This window comes from Opisthocomus hoazin, chromosome Z (genome assembly GCF_030867145.1).
Source record: "Opisthocomus hoazin isolate bOpiHoa1 chromosome Z, bOpiHoa1.hap1, whole genome shotgun sequence".
Lineage (NCBI taxonomy): Eukaryota > Metazoa > Chordata > Aves > Opisthocomiformes > Opisthocomidae > Opisthocomus > Opisthocomus hoazin.
In genome coordinates this window covers 26,550,566-26,569,470 of record NC_134454.1, presented here as the reverse complement: position 1 = coordinate 26,569,470, position 18,905 = coordinate 26,550,566, and the positions used below count along the sequence as shown (strand labels likewise).

Here is an 18,905-nt window from a genome sequence, read left to right as displayed (position 1 = left end):
TGCAGTTCTCTTCATGCTGTAACAGGTTCTCATACTAGTCTGTAAGCAATAACTATATGACTGGTCATCTGTGTCATATTCATATAAACATAATCCTATGCAAATAATAAAAAACATACTCAGACCGTAACTGGCAACCATTATTGCTAAAACACTCTGACAGGAGGATACTGATAGAACATGATCCCCGCTACACCTGTAACTACTTATAAGCTGAAAACTCATGACACTTTTAAGGTATTAGTTCCATAAATATCCCTCTCTATCACTTTGCCTAGCTTACTGATAAAAAACGAAGCATTTACATCTCACTCCAAAGACTCCCCTCTTATAAAACACACGGTTTTCATAATGAACAGGACATCTTTAACGCAAACTAACTATGATTTAATATTAGCTATAGCTGCATCCCTACAAGTTTTGCTGTTGTTGCAAGTCAATGCCTGCAAGAATGTGTGAGATTAAGCTTTGAAATTATGCAGGGCAGTGGAAGAGTGAAAACTTAGTCAGTCCGTAAGACATTTTTGGTAAATTTATTAATTTAAACACCCCTTGTCAAACAAATCAACCTCTAAAACCCAAAATAAAGATTCACATATTCCAAAATACCAAGCTGATCTAATTTAAATCTCTTTAAGAGCCTTTTAATGCCTGTGTGTATCTCAGTTGTCACCACTGACTAATCATCCAGAAACAATCCATCCCCAAATTATGTGGCTGAGTCAGAGGCAGCAAGGTATCAAGACACCAAAGCACGAAGATTAGAACAGAGCAATGCTGCACAGTGTCTTAACAAAGGCAAGTGCATTAGAAACATTAGCTTTCTTGAGGAAATTAAAAACTGACATCTAAATCTGTTTGATACTTGTGCTTGTGCACCAATTAAACATTTATTACAGCTATATAAGCAGACAGAATCCCTAGTAGTCAAGAAGCTGGAGGAGTATAAAGCCAAACCTACTTCTCAATTTCTCAGGAATAATTAGAAATTTGCAACTGAGGTCAACCATTCTGTAAAGGAGGCATTTTCTACCAACCTCAGAACACCCCTTTGCTGCCAACATAGCTGTAACAGCACACCTTAATCACAGCCCATGACACTGCTTCTGTTGTAGCTCTATCCCTATATGCATAACTCATACGATTTAAATGGACACTATCCAGTGTCCAGAGCACCACTTAGAAAGAAACCGATGAGAACTGTGAATTATTTCACAATCAGGCCTCCTAGGGCAGCTAGTCCCCTTTAAAGGCATATGCGCGGCTCTTGTAGATGACTGCTTTGCAAGCGTACCTTAGGATATTATGAAAATTAATCATTCACCTTGACAGAAGGGCAAAGTACCCAGGAGAGCAGAGGTGGGGTGGGTGGTGAAAGCTGATAATAAAAGACACCTTTTAAGACACATTGCAAAGCCCCTCAAGAATCATTTGCCATGGCTTGTAAATACTTCAATTCCTCAGCACTTAAGGCCACATGCAGGAAAAAGAAGGAAACTATTTGCACACCTACACTCCATATTGTAATCCTTACCTGACTTTTTCTTCATACAAATGTGAGATAAACATCCCCAAACCAAGGCCCACGTGGATTTGAACAGCTTGAGACTCATCAGCATTTGGTTTCCCAGGTAACCTGTCAGTCAGCATATTCAGGACTTCTTCAACCTTCTCCTTGCACGATACAACGAAAACTGGCACCAGGAGAGACAAAGCCGTGGCCGCACAGGAACGAGCTATAATACTAGCAGTATTTTCACCTGAATAGGATTTCTACAAACATATAGAAAATAATTTTTTATCTTTTCCTCTTGAGGGAGGGAAATAAAAGTTCCTCTCCAGGTAGTTACACTCAGACACACTTTAGGATTTTAAAATAAATACCTATACAGCAGAATAGCAGCACAGATGTATTGCAATCTGGCAATAAAGAATATTTCATGGAATTGCCTATGGTAACTTTTCCATGTGCTTTACCTTGTAAGCAGCTTAAAACTAGGGTAATTCAGAATATATTTTCTAAGTGTAAATAAGATTGTAAAGTATGAAACTGTAAACAAAGAATCATCGAATGCTAAGTGTTGGAAGGGACCTTATATCCCTGTTCATAGTAGGGGGGTTGGAACCAGATGATCTCTAAGGTCCCTTCCAACACTTACCATTCTATGGTGTTCTGATTCTACAATTATAGATCATCTAGTTCCAGCACCCCTGACATGGGCTGGGACACATTTCACTAGACCAAGTTGCTCAAAGCCCCATCCAACCTGGCCTTGGACACTTCCAGGGAGGGGGCAGCCACAGCTTCCCTGGGCAACCTGTTCCAGTGCCTCACAACTCTCATAATAAAGAATTTCTACCTTATATCTACCCTCTTTCAGTTTAAAGCCTTGTCCTATCACTCCACACCCTTGCAAAAAGTCCCTCTCCAGCTTTCCTGTAGGCCCCTTCAGGTACTGGAAGGCTGCTATAAGGTCTCCCTGGAGCCTTCTCTTCTCCAGGCTGAACAGCCCCAACTCCCCCAGCCTTTCCTCACAGGAGAGGTGTTGCATCCCTCTGATCATTTTTGTGGCCTCCTCTGGACCCTCTCCGACAGCTCCATGTCTTTCCTGTGCTGAGGACTCCAGAGCTGGGCGCAGGACTCTCACCAGAGCAGAGGGGCAGAATCACCTCCCTCAACCTGCTGGCCACGCTGCTTTTGATGCAGACCAGGATGTGGTTGGCCTTCTGGGCTGTGAGTGCACATTGGTGACTCATGTTGACCTTCTTGTCAACCAGCACTCCCAAGTCATTCTCCTCAGGGCTGCTCTCGATCCCTTCTCCACACAGCCTCTATTTGTGCTTGGGATTGCCCTGACCCATCTGCAGGACCTTGCACTTGGCCTTGTTGAACTTGATGAGGTTCACACAGGTCCACCTCTCTAGGCTGTCAAGGTCCCTCTGGATGGCATCCCTTCCCTTGGTGTCAACACAGCTAGGTGTTGTTGGCAAACTTGCTGAGAGTGTGCTTAATCCCACTGTCCATGTCGCCAACAAAGATGTTACAGTGCTGATCCTAATACTGATCCCTGAGAAACACCACTCATCACCAGTCTCTACTTGGACATCAAGCCATTGACCGCAACTCTGAGTGCCACCACCCAGCCAAAGGCTAAGACAGGATAGCATGCAACAGAATTCAACAGCTAATCTGTGCGTAAGTACATTGGTCTATTTTAGCTTTCACCTTCCTTGTTAAAATATCCAGCATAATGATAAGAAGGGTAAACAGAAACTAGCCATGATATTATTGTACTTCTGTAATTACAACATGCAAAGAATTCAGTGAGTTGGAAAAAGCACTACCTTAAAAGTATCATACCTAGTATGACAAAATATCATGAGATCTTGCAAGATAACCAGCAAAGACGCTTTCTAGAAGAAACATCTCTTACAGACGTTTTTTATTCCTTTCCATTATGAAAGGTAAAACCCATACAGCTACCTCTACTTATAAAGCAATGGACTGATTGTAAGTAATAACCTAATGTCTGTTTATCCACTTCCATGTGTAGCTCTGAAAAGGAACAGAAAAAATCCCATCAGGATGCAAGACACTCTGTAAGACAGTGATTTGTATTGAGTGCCTTAGAATTTTACAAGCACAAGATGTTTTTACTTTTTTTTTTTTAAACAGAGTAGATTTAGAAATGAAACACTGTCACACTGTTCCACCTCAAAACAACCTTTTTTAAACAGCATCATTTTCAAAGGCAGGAGTTGTAGAACAATGTGGCAAGAACTGCTAGTGCCAACCAAGTAGCTGAATCTCCTTACGTCCAAACAGTCTAGTGTCTGTTTAAGACTACATTGAATTTAATGATCTATGTCCCCTATCATGATGACAGGGGTCACATGCCAGACCTGACTCAGGTCCATCACTAATATTCAGCTTTTTGATGCTAACATCTCATCTACTGGACTAAATGCAGTTCATGAACGCATTTAATGAAGTTCTGGTTAGAAAACATTAGGATACATTAGCAGGCTGGTACTTGGCCTTGTAGGACCGAAGTTCCCTTCTGCATCCACGACACCAAGGTTCTCCAACCTGGTGGTTTTGACCCTAGACAGTCAAGAGTTAGTAATACCTATTCCTTAAGGTCTATACTCAGCTTTCAGTCCATCTCCAGGTCCTACTTAAGAACTGCCTGATACTGGTATGGTTTGAGAATTTCAGGCTGGTTATGACACTGCAAACACGTATGATATAACTTCTGCTGGCCCCCAGGGGTTCAAAAGGTCCTGTAAAATAAGAATCACTGGCTCCACAACTATCAGATTTTGAGAAAGTATGCATTTCAGAGTCCTAAAAAATGGTGTCACAATGACTCAAGACTTTGATAGTGTGGTCTGAGGAGAGTCTGTTCATGTTAGAAGCGGTTTTTTTGCACATACATGTTGAATATTCTAGGTTTGGAAGGGTTTTTTGTGTTTAAAAATGTCCGTCATTCATGTATCACCACATGTCGTTTTTACTATTTTGATAATAAAGGCAAAAACTCGAGACAAACCCAAATATAAGCAGAAAAGACAATGAAAGAGAAAGAACAACAACAAGAAAAGTTTTGATTCTCATGTATTACAACTACTACAGGGCAAACAGAACCAGGAAACTCCACAGTAAGAACTCCAGGTATGAAATACAGAAATACTGTCTTGCATCATAACACATACCTGGTAGAACCATGGGAAGACTTGACCTTTAGGGTGATAGCGGCTGTTCACAATACTAAAGAAGGTCTCTGTGACCATAGAAATCCAGTGTTTTGTGGGAAGAAAATCAGGTTCAATCTGCAAAAATCAAACCCAAATGAGATTGTTCTGTCACTCTTCTGTACAGCACGTAGCATGATTAACTTGCCAGTATTGACCTTCCAGACACTACTTTTGATCAGGTACTATTCAATAAAAGCAAAAAACGATAATTGGAAGAGAAGAGCCTCAAAACAATAGTAGGGAAAAACCTGAACCACATACACAACTCTGAACTCTTGCAGCTCAGTGTAAGCCGTTGTGACTCCTTTCAGCCTGAGGCATAAATTAAACGTAACCACAAAAAAATGAGTATGACTGAGTAGTCATACTGTTTTGGCTTGGTTATAAATATCTAGGCTAAGCATTTTAGTCTCTTGAATTATGTCAGGAACACCTAAATTCTAGTGAGATAGCTACCACATACAGGCAGACAAAAGGCATTTAAAAATCAGGACTCTATCTCCCCACACATTCATTTAAAGGTTTGGCAAAAAAAAAAGATATTAGAAAAATGTGCCATACACAGTTCCTCACACACAAAAACAAAAAACAGCTAGCAATCTCCACTTTCCCTGTCTCAAAAAAATATCCATTCCATAAATAATTCATGTCATAAATAATATATAGTTCAAATGCTGCTACCTAGAAATGATAACTTGTGATCCACTCTGTTGCTAACAAGCTGTGAGTTCCCCATTACACGTACGGCTCAAAAGCCTTTTCACTCTAGCTAGAATTCAAATAAATGTAGGGGCAAGGATGGCAAGACAATGCATTTTTTCTCCGATTTAGGGAGCAGAATATAAGCCAGTCTTAAGAGAAGGAACAAAATAGCAATGAATGACTATCCACACAGTTTGCTGCAAATGTCTCTGTCTCTCAGATGATGAGCAATCATGGATGAATGTATCTTTTCAGCATGGAAATGAGTTATTGACATGTTTTTACACACATGGAAAAAACCTCAACTAGAAAAAGTTATCTCCCTCACTGTTATATTTTACATTTCTACATAAGTTATTAAGCTACCTTCTGTGAGCAACTGTTCATACATTTGTGTGTTTTATCACACTATGATGCTGCTCTACCATTAGCCAGACCAAAAAAAGTTTCATGCTCTTCAAAGAGAGTAGGTAAAAAAACTTGAACAAGTTAGTGCACAATCCCCTCCCTCCCCCCAGATTTTCTTCAGGCCACTAGAAAACACCATAATAATGAAAAGAATAAAAGGGCTCTCAGAGCATCACCTTCCTTTCCTTGCAAGCCTTATGTACCCTAAGCCTTCTGGATCCATTAGGAAAAGTTGTCCATATCAGTGTATGTGTTTAACCCAGCCTACAACAGATGCCCATTGACCTGAGCTTTTCTTTGATTGATTGGTTGATTTTAAGATCTTCTTATCCCTGCATAGTAAACTTGGACCATCACAGTTGGTGAAACATTGTGAGATACTGTGCTAATGCCAGAATAGGAAGTGTGTTGAGCATGCCACCTCAAAACACTCTGTTGTAACTGACTCAGAGATGAGAAAAGAGGCTGGCTGTGTTTCAGTGTGCACTAGACCTGTATCTCATCTGTCAAAATCAACAAATAAATTTGTTAGTCATTGTGTTTCTTGTGAGAAGGCACCTACACACTCTGAGTGCTTTTGTATAGATCACACATCAGCTACCAGATGGCATTCAGTGAAATTTGAACTTCAAAATGTGAAGTGCTTCACACCCACTTATCAGCGCCTCAAACACTTGGTCATATTGCTTCATTATACTCCATTAAGAGTAGAGAATCTCTTTCCCAGATCAACTCACCTCCGGTATCCCTTCAGTGTCCGACGAAAGGCTGCTTTCATACTTGGCTACAGCAACTGCAAGACCAGTTAAGGCAAAAATAGAGTTTCCTTTCACCACTGGGCTGTCTCTGGGCAGAAAAAGGCAAACAGTTCAGAAGTGTAATAGAGATGCAGGAAAAAAACCCATGTATCTCAATGCAGGAAAGTTATGCTACGAGTGGTCCAGGAGGGAAGCCCTTTGCACCTAGCAGCTTTATTGAGTCTTCCAGCTCAACAAAAGTCTATCGCATTTCATCTTCAGGAACTAGAGTAAGAACGGGGGAGAGAAGTGTTTGCTTCTCCCTTGTTTGTCTTTTATATAGAGTCTAGCATACACAAAGTCTGCTTCTATTACAGTGAGGACTGCCACCTTGCAGAGCAAGCAGGACTCACAGAAATGTCCCAGCAGGTCTTAGCTATTGCCATCACTAAACAGAACAACACAAAAAGCTCTTCAAACAGAGAATGCTAGACAGGACAGTGCCACTTCGCTGCAACAGCATCTGTTCAGAAGATTTAGTGGAGCAGCCATCACTGAAATCTCAGCTTAAAAAAAGAAGTTTTTAATAACTCCCCTGTGCTATGAAAACACTAACATCATGGAAAATGACAGGTTTCAAAGAGTACTAACTTCTACCACAGCACAAACCTTTACTTAAGGAACTCAAGAAAAAAAATCTGCCACCTACAAATAAGAGAGAAAAATGTAACTCTGTTCAGTTTCATGAAAAGATAGATGTCAATATCCCAGTTGTTCCCAGAAAAACACATTCCAATGTAATTCTGCAGGAACGCTCTTAGTTTTACAATAGCAGCTGAACAATACAACTGTACTAGACCACTTAACAGTCTTACACTACACCAACACACAGTGTACTACACTTTTTGCATCAGTCTGCCATTTCTAAAAACTTCCTCAACTGTTGCTGTAAAAATACACCTACACTGCAAATTTAGGCATTTGTTCCAGATTCAAAGATCACATATTCACAATAAAAATATTTTCTGGGTTTCTAGTTTGCTTTTCAAAATAAGACACAAATTTAGGCATTTGTTCCAGATTCAAAGATCACATATTCACAATAAAAATATTTTCTGGGTTTCTAGTTTGCTTTTCAAAATGAGACACATAGGTCTTAGCCAAATGTCATTGACCTCTCCTGTTTGGAACACTGAAACTACTTCCTTTTAGGTAAGAGATACCTACAAATAATTACGACTAGATGCTTAGTTAAGTTCTTGGAAACCTCCCTGTATCTCTTGCCTTAAATAATTTCCTAATCTACATACAGAAACTTTGTTGTTGTTATCAGCTTCTAAAAGGTTACATTTCTTCATGTACCGCAAACAGAAAGAAACTTCTAAATCTATACACGCAAGTAAGCTGGATGCTTTAAATTTAATGAAGGTAAAAATCATCATTCTAATAAGCCCCAGGAGGAAAGCGTGGTGTCTTACTCCAAAAATACAGAGAAAAAAAACCCCTTTCTTAAAAGAAAATCAGTAAACCCAAGAAGTTCTAGAGATGTGATCTATGCACAGGAAATCCTTCTGCTGCTAGATAAGTAAAATTCACCACTCCCTCCCAAATTAGGATATGCTTCTACCTCAACTAGTTTTGCTAATGAACTTCTGTCACTAAATTAATAGCTTAAATTCTGAGACAGAGAATATAATATATTTAAAGTTTATTATTTTGTTGCTCCTTTATCTATCTCTTTCTACCATCTTACCTTAACACAGGTATTCTACTGAATAGCTAAAATATCAAACAGATCTTCCAATTTCATCCCTCTAACTGATTTCTTCAAGACGGACTGACATGCAAGGAAATGGAACAGCTGGGAGTATTTTAGATATCTGAACAATGGTAAGTTTAAAAAGCGAAAGTCTTCATCAAAATCTCCAGAACTCTCAACTTGCAAAAGTATTTCAAAACAATTTTTTCTATATTTACAAGAATACCGATGTTGAAACAGTCTGTGAGATTTCACTGTAATTCTTTCAATTATGACATCTTCATGATTCAAGATTTTCTAAGTACTTGTTCTTATGCGGATTCACTATTTCTGATGGTTTTGCTTAACCTTATGCAAGTGGCCGATTTCAGGTTAACCAAGAGCAAAGCATAACAGGAAGCTAAAAGATATTTATTCCTGATTGAAAGACGTGCTAATTCTAATAGCAAATGAACAGGCCTGTCACAATCTGAAAACATGTAATTTCCTATCTTTGGGGTCATCTGGGCACCAGAAAAACACCTTAACAGAAAGTGGGTCAGTTTTGAAGAGCCCATACTCCACTAAAGACCAGACAACTTCTAGATAAATGAAGCTACGTAAGGCAAACTGTCTGCTAGTTGAAACCAGAACAGACTTACAGTGCATATAGCACTACCTAGGCTTTACTCAAAACCCGAGACATCAGCCTTTGTAATAGACACAGTCATTGGTAAAAATCTCAAAGCATAAGGTGGGGAAGAGTTCTTTTGCTGAACAGCAGTCCTGTGAAATCAGAAAACTGGCCGATAACCAATTGCAGAAAATATTATCTTACATTTTCTGCCACAAAAGAGAACTCATTCTCATCTGGAATAAATTAGCAGCTCTTACTTGGAAGCACCTTTGATGACATCGGTCAACATATCTCTGACCCTGCAACAGAAACAGACAGAATTTATATCTCATTCATTATACTACAGTATGAACTCAGCTAATTTCCCTTTATGCCTTACACTGTCCATTCTAGTTTAACAATTATTTCATTTAGCTATCAGAATACTTAGCACAAATCAATAACAAGAATTAAAATTCTGGACGTGCTTACGTACCACCCAACATTTCTTTATGCTCATGTGCTCTACTAATGTTTTATAAAGGGCTCTCATCTGACTTCATATCAATTTTTGTAAAATGCAGGTTCATGCAATAGCCATAAATCTGTTCTTTGAGCTGTTACACATATGTTTCCAGATCACTCTACTGTGTCTTAGCATATTAAAATGGGCATGCTTTACAACAATTTATCCAACACTTACTATACTCCTGGAAAACACTACGGGCATTTATGCTATTAGATAGTATAGTAACCTGAATCCATTTAAATGAAAGCCATAGCAGTAGTCACAATTTCTTACACATTACTGTAGTTGATTTATAATAAGCTACTTGTCTGTATTTGTTTAGTTTTGCATTCATATCAAGACAAAGTAGAGATACAGTGAATCTTCTACATTGCCAGGTCTGGGTGAAGAAAGAGATCTTCTACTACAACACAGTAGTAGTACTCAGTATAACACTGAGCTATACTCAGACTTTAAAAGAAACCCACTCAGGATTTCCTTCATAATCACACTGGTTTTGCACACAGTTTCAAACCCAGCTACACTAGAAACACTTATACCTAGGTAGCAAATACCATTGCAAAACTACACAGTACTCACACAATAAAGCATTAACATCAAAGTTTATATCAAGCTGTCCACATTGGTTAAAGCCAGTAGGCAACACAAATGCTTAACAGGTACTGAAGATAGAGCCCTGAAGCACTGAGCAATTAAGGGGGAACAGGAAAGACACAAAAGCCAATGCTGGGCTCCCAGTTCACGTACTATTTTGATTTCTCTACTGTTAACAGGAATTCCATTCATTTTTTACACAGTTTACATTAACACTACTTAGAAAATACAGAGCAGAAACCAGTTCAGGAGAAATCTACAAAAGCAGCATTGCAATAGGCATTCTCCTCACCCGGAAAATGTTTTCTCTATATACCCTATCAAGAAAGGGATCAGGCAGAGCAACAGCAGAAAATTGTGCCATTACTACATAAAGTACCTCTTCTACAATACTGTATCATTCCAGATTTTACTATGAAAACCTCTGATCTAGACTTAGCTGGAATAAAACAACAGACACAGATTTTGTAATCCTGTTGAGTGTGACTTAGTAACACCATTTTGACTGAAATGGGCAAAGGGCTTTTTGGTTTTGTTTGTACATACTTTGCTCCCAATGCATTTATGAGCAAGCACAGAAACAGGTATTTATACTGTCCACAGATACATAGCTGTTTGTCTCCACGAAGCTTCCCACTTTCCACCTTGTCCCCCGGCCATGCACATACATGGCTAAATCATGACAGACTAAGAGACACTTCAGCTAACTGAAACAGATTTGAGGACACGGATCAGGATGTGCATCGTGTGCTTGGTTATAAACAACATCCTCAATCTCAACATTGCTAATTTACTGTATGAACTGAGGTGTGTCTCCGGTCACAACGATACACATTATGCCATGGCTTACATTTCTTTTACCAAGCCATTTTCAGTAAGACAGCTCACTTAGTCTCAACAAGTAAGTTTTGCTCTCTGCATAATCTTTCTGCTTTAACATAACACAAACCAAACACAGTTTTCCATTCCTTCCTGGTCCTCACCCTACAAAGTTTCAGACACTGTAGAGGGGAAGGTACCTATGAACCTGTGCATATGGGAATCCTTAAACACAGTTACCCAGTAGTCTCTTTCTTCTCACTCCCCCTCCACTGCCTTGGTCATTGTATCTGGGGCTGGTTTTTTTCATTAGTGCTCATACAGTCTTTCAGCTTGCAAAACTAAAGGCTTTGAAGTCTTTCCCTTCTCGGCCCCCTTACTTGCCATTACGAGTGATCAGGAGCAGACAGGCACTTCCTTACCAGAGCCAGGCTGTAAACTGTTTGTACTGCACCTCGTCAGGATCTTCTTTTCCATGTTTTAACTGCATCTCCAGCTCTGCCTGCCTCCCCTGCAAAATTACAGAGTAAGTCAGAAGCGGATATTATATGGTCCATCACTGTAAGATTTCTTCAGAGGACACTTAGGTAACAGATGTAGCCTTTCACTTGAGGGCTACTTCATAACTGAACTTAACTGCCTTTGACATTGGATCTCATTGTAATACACAATATATTTTTAAAGTAAAAAAATTAATAAATTTTTTATTCTCAGTGAGGAAAATAAGCTGCAGATGCACAGTCAGCCACAGATACTGAGATGTCTCTCCTAGTCCATGCAAAGAAACAAGTTTCCTTGGGAAGGGGTAGAACGAGTAGGGAATGATATTTAGAAGCCTGCTAACTAAAATGGATTCTAACAGCAGAACATCGCTTTCTTGATTCACTACTTCAAGCAGAATTCCTCACCCTTTTCCCTTCTATGACCCCAACCTCCTTGTGACCTCCTACAACAGTTATTTCTGTACCTTAAAGAAGATGAAATGGATTCTGGCCTCCAACAATTGTTATCTGAACTTATTAAGCAGCTTTGCTTTATATGTTCAGTGTCCAGCCCTGAGACAATGACATCTCAACTTGTTTAGGTTGTCAGTTACTCCTCCTTAGTATGCTATTAAGACTTACATGAAAAATATAGGCACATAAGATGTGTTTTTCAGGTACTGCACACTTGCAGTTTGGGTGTGCATAAAAACCTGAGAAAACAAGAGAGTCCATCCTGTAAATCCAGATGTCACTCAAATGACGACTCTCCAGAGAGATTAAAGGAGCAGGTACAACACACTGACTAAAGAGAATCACAGAATCACAGAATGGTAGGGGTTGGAAGGGACCTCTGTGGATCATCTAGTCCATGAGAAGGCTGCATAAAAACTGTGCAAAAACCTACTGCAGTTTCCCCAAACACAGAAACATTGCCTTAAGTTCTGTACTCAATCAAGACCTGTAGTGTCATCATGCAGAAGTTGATTTCAGTCTCAAAACATGCTGAATGCACAAACTGTCAGATGTCCTTAAGCATGTGAGAAGACATAGTAAAAGACAAGAGGACTTTCAGATGTTCAAAGGGAAAAAAAGCCTCACTCAAGTGTTTTGGCAAACTGGACTCTATGAATGTCCGCCTCCAAACTGTAGAAATTTTTACTCTACTAGCTGTTCAGATATACTGAATTAGGTACTATCCACATTACTTGTTTTACACTGTAGTCTCTGCGGCCATCTCAGATGAAACATACTACAGAAGCATAAGCAGTAAGTGAAGATAACTTTGTCTCAGCTAAAAAAAAAAAAAAAAAAGTCTCCAGTGAGGGACTTCAGAAACAATAAAAATAGGCTCTATTGCCCTACAAAATGGCATGAAATCCTAGAGAGGCTTTCAGAAACAAGTCTGGTAATGCCAACCTTTTCCTGAAGTCTTGCCTCAGAGAGGAAGCAGAAGAGGAAGGTAATTAAACACAAGGAACAATGGCCCCCTCTGTAGTTACAACCTGAAATTGCAATTGAGCAGCAGCTGCCTGTTTTGCAATGGGGCTGGCTCTGCTTAGAATCTGGTATTTTGCTGATGGTCAAGATAAAATCAGTTTTGAAAACATTAGAGAAGCATATGTTTTGCTGCACAGCAAAACAAGGAACAGTCAAAGCTTCTAGAGTTCACTCAGCAACCCGAACTGCCCACGCTGAAAACAGCTGATGTGGCCTGGAAATAACAAACAAACAAGCCCTTCTAGCAGCACACACAGAACCGTCCAGAAGGCAGCTATTTGTTAAAAGATTTTCAGATAATTTCCCTGTTGAAAAACCAAATGACACTACATTGCTCTAGATACCATGTCAGCTAACCTAATGAAAGAGAGGTTTTAAGATACTTCCTAATTATTAGACAGGGTGGAAAAACCAAACAAGTCCCTTACCGTGTGTGGCATTACATGCTGGTTAAGAGAAGTTCTATTTAACTAATCATTTCTCGACAGCTTCTGTCTCCTTTGTGATACTATTATTACAAAATTCCTACCCAAAATAACAAGTTAGAGCTCTAGCTAAAATTCCACATTCTAAAAATTCTAAGAACTGACATTCTACAACTTGACACAGGAACAAGACTGCAAGAATCTGAACTTTAAGAAGTTACACTTCTTCTACAAAGTATCCCAGACAGTGCTGCCATTAACTAAAGACTCATTTTTATTTCCTTTTCATAAATTTTATTATTAAACACCTCAAGTTTAATTTTTAAATTATTGTAACTTGCATGGATGCTCTTGCTGGTAAAAATAAAACTAACACCACTTGAACGAGCATTAATGTGCACAATATTATGTACTTTGAAATTACCTGCAGAACTGCACTGTAGGTTCGACTCATAAATCCTAACCAGGACTGCGGCAGCAGTATAGAGCGGTGCCATTCAGAAGGTTGAATGTTAACCTGTGCAACACACCAGAAAGGGCAGAAGCGGTTACATTAAGTCCAACATATGCAGAATGTATGTGCTCCAACCCGAGGCATCTGCAGCAACTCCAGTCTTCCCCTTTGTCTCTACGCTGAAGCTATTTCAGACTTGTGCGTTTAGATTTGTTTGGTCTCATGGTGACCTACGAAGCTCACCACATAACCCACACTTCTTCACCAGAGCAAAAGCAGGCCTTCAAAAGACCTCAGGTGCCCATGCAGGAAATACAAAGCTTTAGGTATTCTTGTTGCATTTAAAGCAACGAGGCAACATGGTCTACTCAGGAACATTTTATTAGTACCTTGCACATCTTTTCTAAAATTTGCAGATGTGCTTGATGACCAGCAGAACTGCAGAGAAGCTTTTGATTAACTTTCCTCACGGCAGTAAACATTTTGCAGATATGTGAAATAACACAAAAGGGAATAGAACATCTTCACATAACACTGAAGTAAAACTTGTCTGTGACTGAAAATGATTGGACAAAGTCCTGAAACATATGTACTATCACATAAGCAGTGTTGATACCTGCTATCCCAGTACAGGACACCAGCAGTCTTTACTTCTCTATTACTGGATACACAATGGTAACAACTACTATATTAAGCACTAGTTAACTAACCAGCAGTCTTTTATCAAGCACTAGTTAACTAAGCAGAAGTCTTTACTTCTCCTCTATCACTGGATACATGATGACAGCAACTACTATATTAAGCATTAGTTAACTAATAGTAGCAAGCATAGAAAAAGCTGACAACACGCAAAGTTCAGATTCCTTTGAGCATGCCATTTATGTGTAAGAAATTATTAAGGGGCAGGAGGCACAGGAGAGGAGGTTCGAGGCACTTCTGAACTAACGACAATAGTTGTGAAACATTGCCACGTTGCTCCTGGGATGTTAGGAGATAGCACAGCCAGACCAGGCTGCCAAGTGGTTTTCAAGGAAGAGCCACAGCCTGACATCTGATGAAATGAGAAACAGCATGAGCGAGGAGCTAGTAATCCAAGCCTCTTGATCAATGCTTAAGAAGGACACGTCTTCTTGAAAACACACACAAGAGGCTGTTATGGTCAAAACCCAAGACATGGAACACTGGAAAACCACACTCCTGTACTTCAACACCTCTGAATACACACGGCACCAGTTTTGCACACTTCTACAAGACTGGGAAGTAATTTCAAACAAAATCAGAAGCTCATTTCCCCTCTCCAGTGCACTCCCAATAAAAATCAAACACCACGGCTAGATCTAGATGAGTTTTCTTTCAGCACTGGTGCCTTTATGCTGCCACAGATCTTCGTATATTGCTCATTCGTTTTGTACTGATTCACAGCCAGCAGAGGGCACACAAATTTCGGGAACAGTCAAATTAAGCGTGTTTCTATCACTTCCTTGGGTATCTAATCGAGATAACACTGCTTGAGGATTCTAGAAACTGTGGTATCATGAATATTTATGGCCTATTTTAAAATACACTGTAGAGCAGGGAGATTGGGAATCCCAGTAAGTTCTTTCATGAAGTACAACAGGTGTCCACCTTGATAGCCCAGCCAACTCACATGGCACCTAAATTCAGCTCATCACTAACAAGTATGTGGCTCTGAAAACATATTTGAGACAATACCCCTATGTCAAATGTTTAGGCATGTATTTAAATGCCCTTCTCGCATACGGGACATACAAACTGCAGCCCCAGTGTTTTCATAAATAACTCCAGCATTACATTATCCGTATCAATGGGATAGTGAAGTATTTAATCTCAAATTTTGCTTAGAGGCTCTTTTTAACAAACTTGCATGCATACACTTCCAAACCCTCCTCCCAGTATTCCTTTGTGAGAAAAAAAATTGCCTGTCTTTCTTCAAGGCACATTAGACTGAGGAGGAGACAAGCAAAAATCTGTCAAAAAACTTACTTCCTGAATACTGTTTCCTCACTGGAGAACAGACATTCAGTAAATTTAGCAATTGAAACCAGCACAAAGTAGTTCGTAATCTCAGCTACATCCACTGAAATACCTAGGTACAGAAGAATACACTATAGTGAATTCTGTTCCAGAAAACCCAATTATCATCTCAAGGTGCTGAAGTACAAGGTTTGAATAAGCCCTTGAATCTCTTGATTACGTCCAACTCAAACCAGGAAAGAAATGCTGTCCTGGTTTCAGCTGGGATACGGTTAACTTTCTTCCTGGTAATTGGTGTAGTGCTGTGTTTTGCATTTGTGATGAAATAATGTTGATAACATACTGATGTTTTTAGTTCTTGCTAAGTAAACAAGGACTTTTCAGCTTGACAAACTGGCCTGCCAACGAGAAGGCGTGGACTGCACAAGAAGCTGGGAAGGGACACAGCTGGGACAACTGGCCAAAACTAGCCAAAGGGATATTCCATACTATATGGCGTCATGCTCAGCATATAAAGCTGGGGGAGGAAGAAGGAAGAGGGGGACATTTGTAGTTATGGCATTTGTCTACCCAAGTAGCCATTATGCGTGATGGAGTGCTGCTTCCCTGGAGATGGCTGAACACCCGCCTGCCGATGAGAAGTGGTGAATGAATTCCTTGTTTTGCTTTGCTTGCACATGCCCCTTTTGCTTTACCTGTCCAACTGTCTTTATCTCAGCCCACAAGTTTTCTCACTTTAACTCTTCTGATTCTTTCCCCCATCCCATCAAAGGGGAGTGAGTAAGCAGCTGTATGGCGTTTAGTTGCCAGCTGGGGTTAAACCACAAAGGAAGCACAGAAGGAGCTTTCCACATTACTGCTCAAAGATGCACGTCACCACAGCACATCTAATGAAAGCACTTAAAATAGAAGCAGAGAATGCTTCTTCCTGGAGTATATAGAGTGCCTAACATGATTATTTTATTATCTGTAGAGCATTATTTAATATTGTACAACTCACCACTGACACCCAATTTTGCAATTATGTATGCAAAAATCGCTAATTATTAGCACAAAATAACCGTATTTCCAACACAAAGAAAGCATTTAAATACTGAGAAACAGGCAAAGGTAAGACCGTTCTCCTTTATTTTAAAAACACTGCACCAGTTCAGACTGTCAACGCCACCATTTACCACATCTGTGTGCCAAAAGCAGGTGCCTTTGCGCTTTTTGTACGTACCATGAACTCTTCCTTTCACCTCCACTAAAGAAAGAAAAGACGGGTAGCTAGGTGAAAGCCTAATAACTTCAACCAAAAACATACATTTACAGAACCATCAAAACATACGGTACATGATATGAACATATGTGACTATTAATCCTCATTCATTTTCACAACAGAGGTAAGTGAAGCTGGTAAGAGACTATTCCCATAAACGCCTAGGAAGAATTGCTCCAAAAACAGAAACAGTCACAGGTAATTACTAGCTAATCTAGCCCAGGTGACTGTGATAAACCTCATGGACTTCTTGTACTGTATGATCCAGGCAGCTGTAGAAAAAGAAAAAAAACCCCATGGTGTATGTGAATTCTGACCACTTTGACTACAATAACTTGCATGTCCTCTCAAAGAGAGGTTAACAAGCTCTGTTCAACAATCAATGAAACAGCACATCCCCATTTCTAAGACAAAGATGACCTTCCTCTTTCAAGTCACCAGTGACCAGTAAAGAGGAATGCAGCACTTCAAATGCAGCACTGTTTATTGTACATATGTTCTGCCTCCCGTGAGATACGAGTTCAAATAACATCAAAAAACCCTTCTGCATCTTAATCTGATCCTGCTGACAGGTATTACAGCTGCATCCAATCCCTTCACTAGAACAGCACCTAGAAAATAGTCTAAGTCTGGCCCATTAAGGTTTAACAGTAAATTACCTTTTCACTGTTGTTGTTATTGTTAGATTTGAATGGCAGCTAAACCCAGGTATTTTTGATTTGTATGCTTTATAGACATTTAAACATACAAGAAGAAATTCTTCCCTCTGTATACAAACCTTGTGTAACTCGTTTTTTCGGTAGTAGGATCTCAGGCATCACAATTTTACACATAAAGAATCTCACAAAAATGAAACTGGTTGCCTCAAGCCACTCCCCATGCCCCAGAATTCAAAAAAACTAAGTCTAATAACGGCAACTAAGCATACACAGATCCAGACAGCTATGCAACCTGTAGGTTCATATTCTACAGATATGAGCATAGATCAAATCACTGAAGAAACAGAAACATTATTATCCCAGTATGGCAATTATGCTGATGACTGCTAATCCCTAATTAAGGAAATGCCAACTGCTGGGGATTTTTAGAGGTAAAATAAATGGATGCCTGCTATCTCCCAATTAACTGTAATTCCTTAGTGTTTACATCCACCTCATCATTTTTGTGGAGCTTTATGCTAATTGCAATGCTTCAAAAGCAACTTGAAGTTTTCTTTTTAATGAAATGCTTTTTACTTTACTTAAAAAGTCAGCATAAGAGTTTAAAAAAAAAAAAGGAGTCAAAGCAGTAACAAAGAGGTATCATCCAGTAATTTGAAACCCCTAAAAAAGACTGCTTAATGTGCTGAGTTGAACTCTGAAGCAATGGCTTTGCAAAAACACATTAATTCCTATAGCCACTGCAGGGAAAAGATGAGCCTAGGTCCTACTAACTCAATTTTCTCAGACCAGTACTACTATTTGATAGCTTTATAGCTTAAGCTCCCTGGCTTTAATGTTAAACTCTACTCCCCAGAACACTGAGGACTAAACAAACACTAAGGCATGAAATTCAGCTGGATGAGCCCAGGGACTCGCTTTTCTACCCAAAGGCCCAAATATCTTTTTCCTGACAACCTTAACTCCAACTGTCTTTACATACAAAGGAAAAAAGTCAAGAGAATAATTTTGTCATTTAAAGCAGTATAAGCTGAGACCAGAAATACTGATATATTTTGATCAAAATTTTACAGTTACTGTGATTTTTCACCAAAAGGGTGCAGTTAGGATTGTCTGAAAATGTTTTGTGCGTAAGTTTATATTTCAAACATACTTGCATTTCTTTTTAGTTTTATTACACCTTGAACCGACTTCATAAAATACTCAGATACTTCATATTTCTGCCTCT

The 18,905-nt window shown here is 39.4% G+C and overlaps 1 protein-coding gene across 10 annotated transcripts in view; it reads right to left on the bottom strand.

Annotated features, from left to right (window-relative positions):
* Positions 1 to 18,905, bottom strand: part of FOCAD (focadhesin) — a 133,462-nt gene that overhangs the window by 27,165 nt on the left and 87,392 nt on the right. For all 10 annotated transcript variants that reach the window (XM_075447116.1, XM_075447113.1, XM_075447114.1 and 7 more), the window contains 6 exons: positions 13,733 to 13,825; positions 11,324 to 11,412; positions 9,238 to 9,279; positions 6,606 to 6,714; positions 4,717 to 4,833; positions 1,535 to 1,773 (listed from right to left, as the gene is read on the bottom strand). In XM_075447116.1, coding sequence (XP_075303231.1) covers positions 1,535 to 1,773; positions 4,717 to 4,833; positions 6,606 to 6,714; positions 9,238 to 9,279; positions 11,324 to 11,412; positions 13,733 to 13,825 — 689 coding nt within the window. The remainder of the gene's footprint in view (positions 1 to 1,534; positions 1,774 to 4,716; positions 4,834 to 6,605; positions 6,715 to 9,237; positions 9,280 to 11,323; positions 11,413 to 13,732; positions 13,826 to 18,905) is intronic.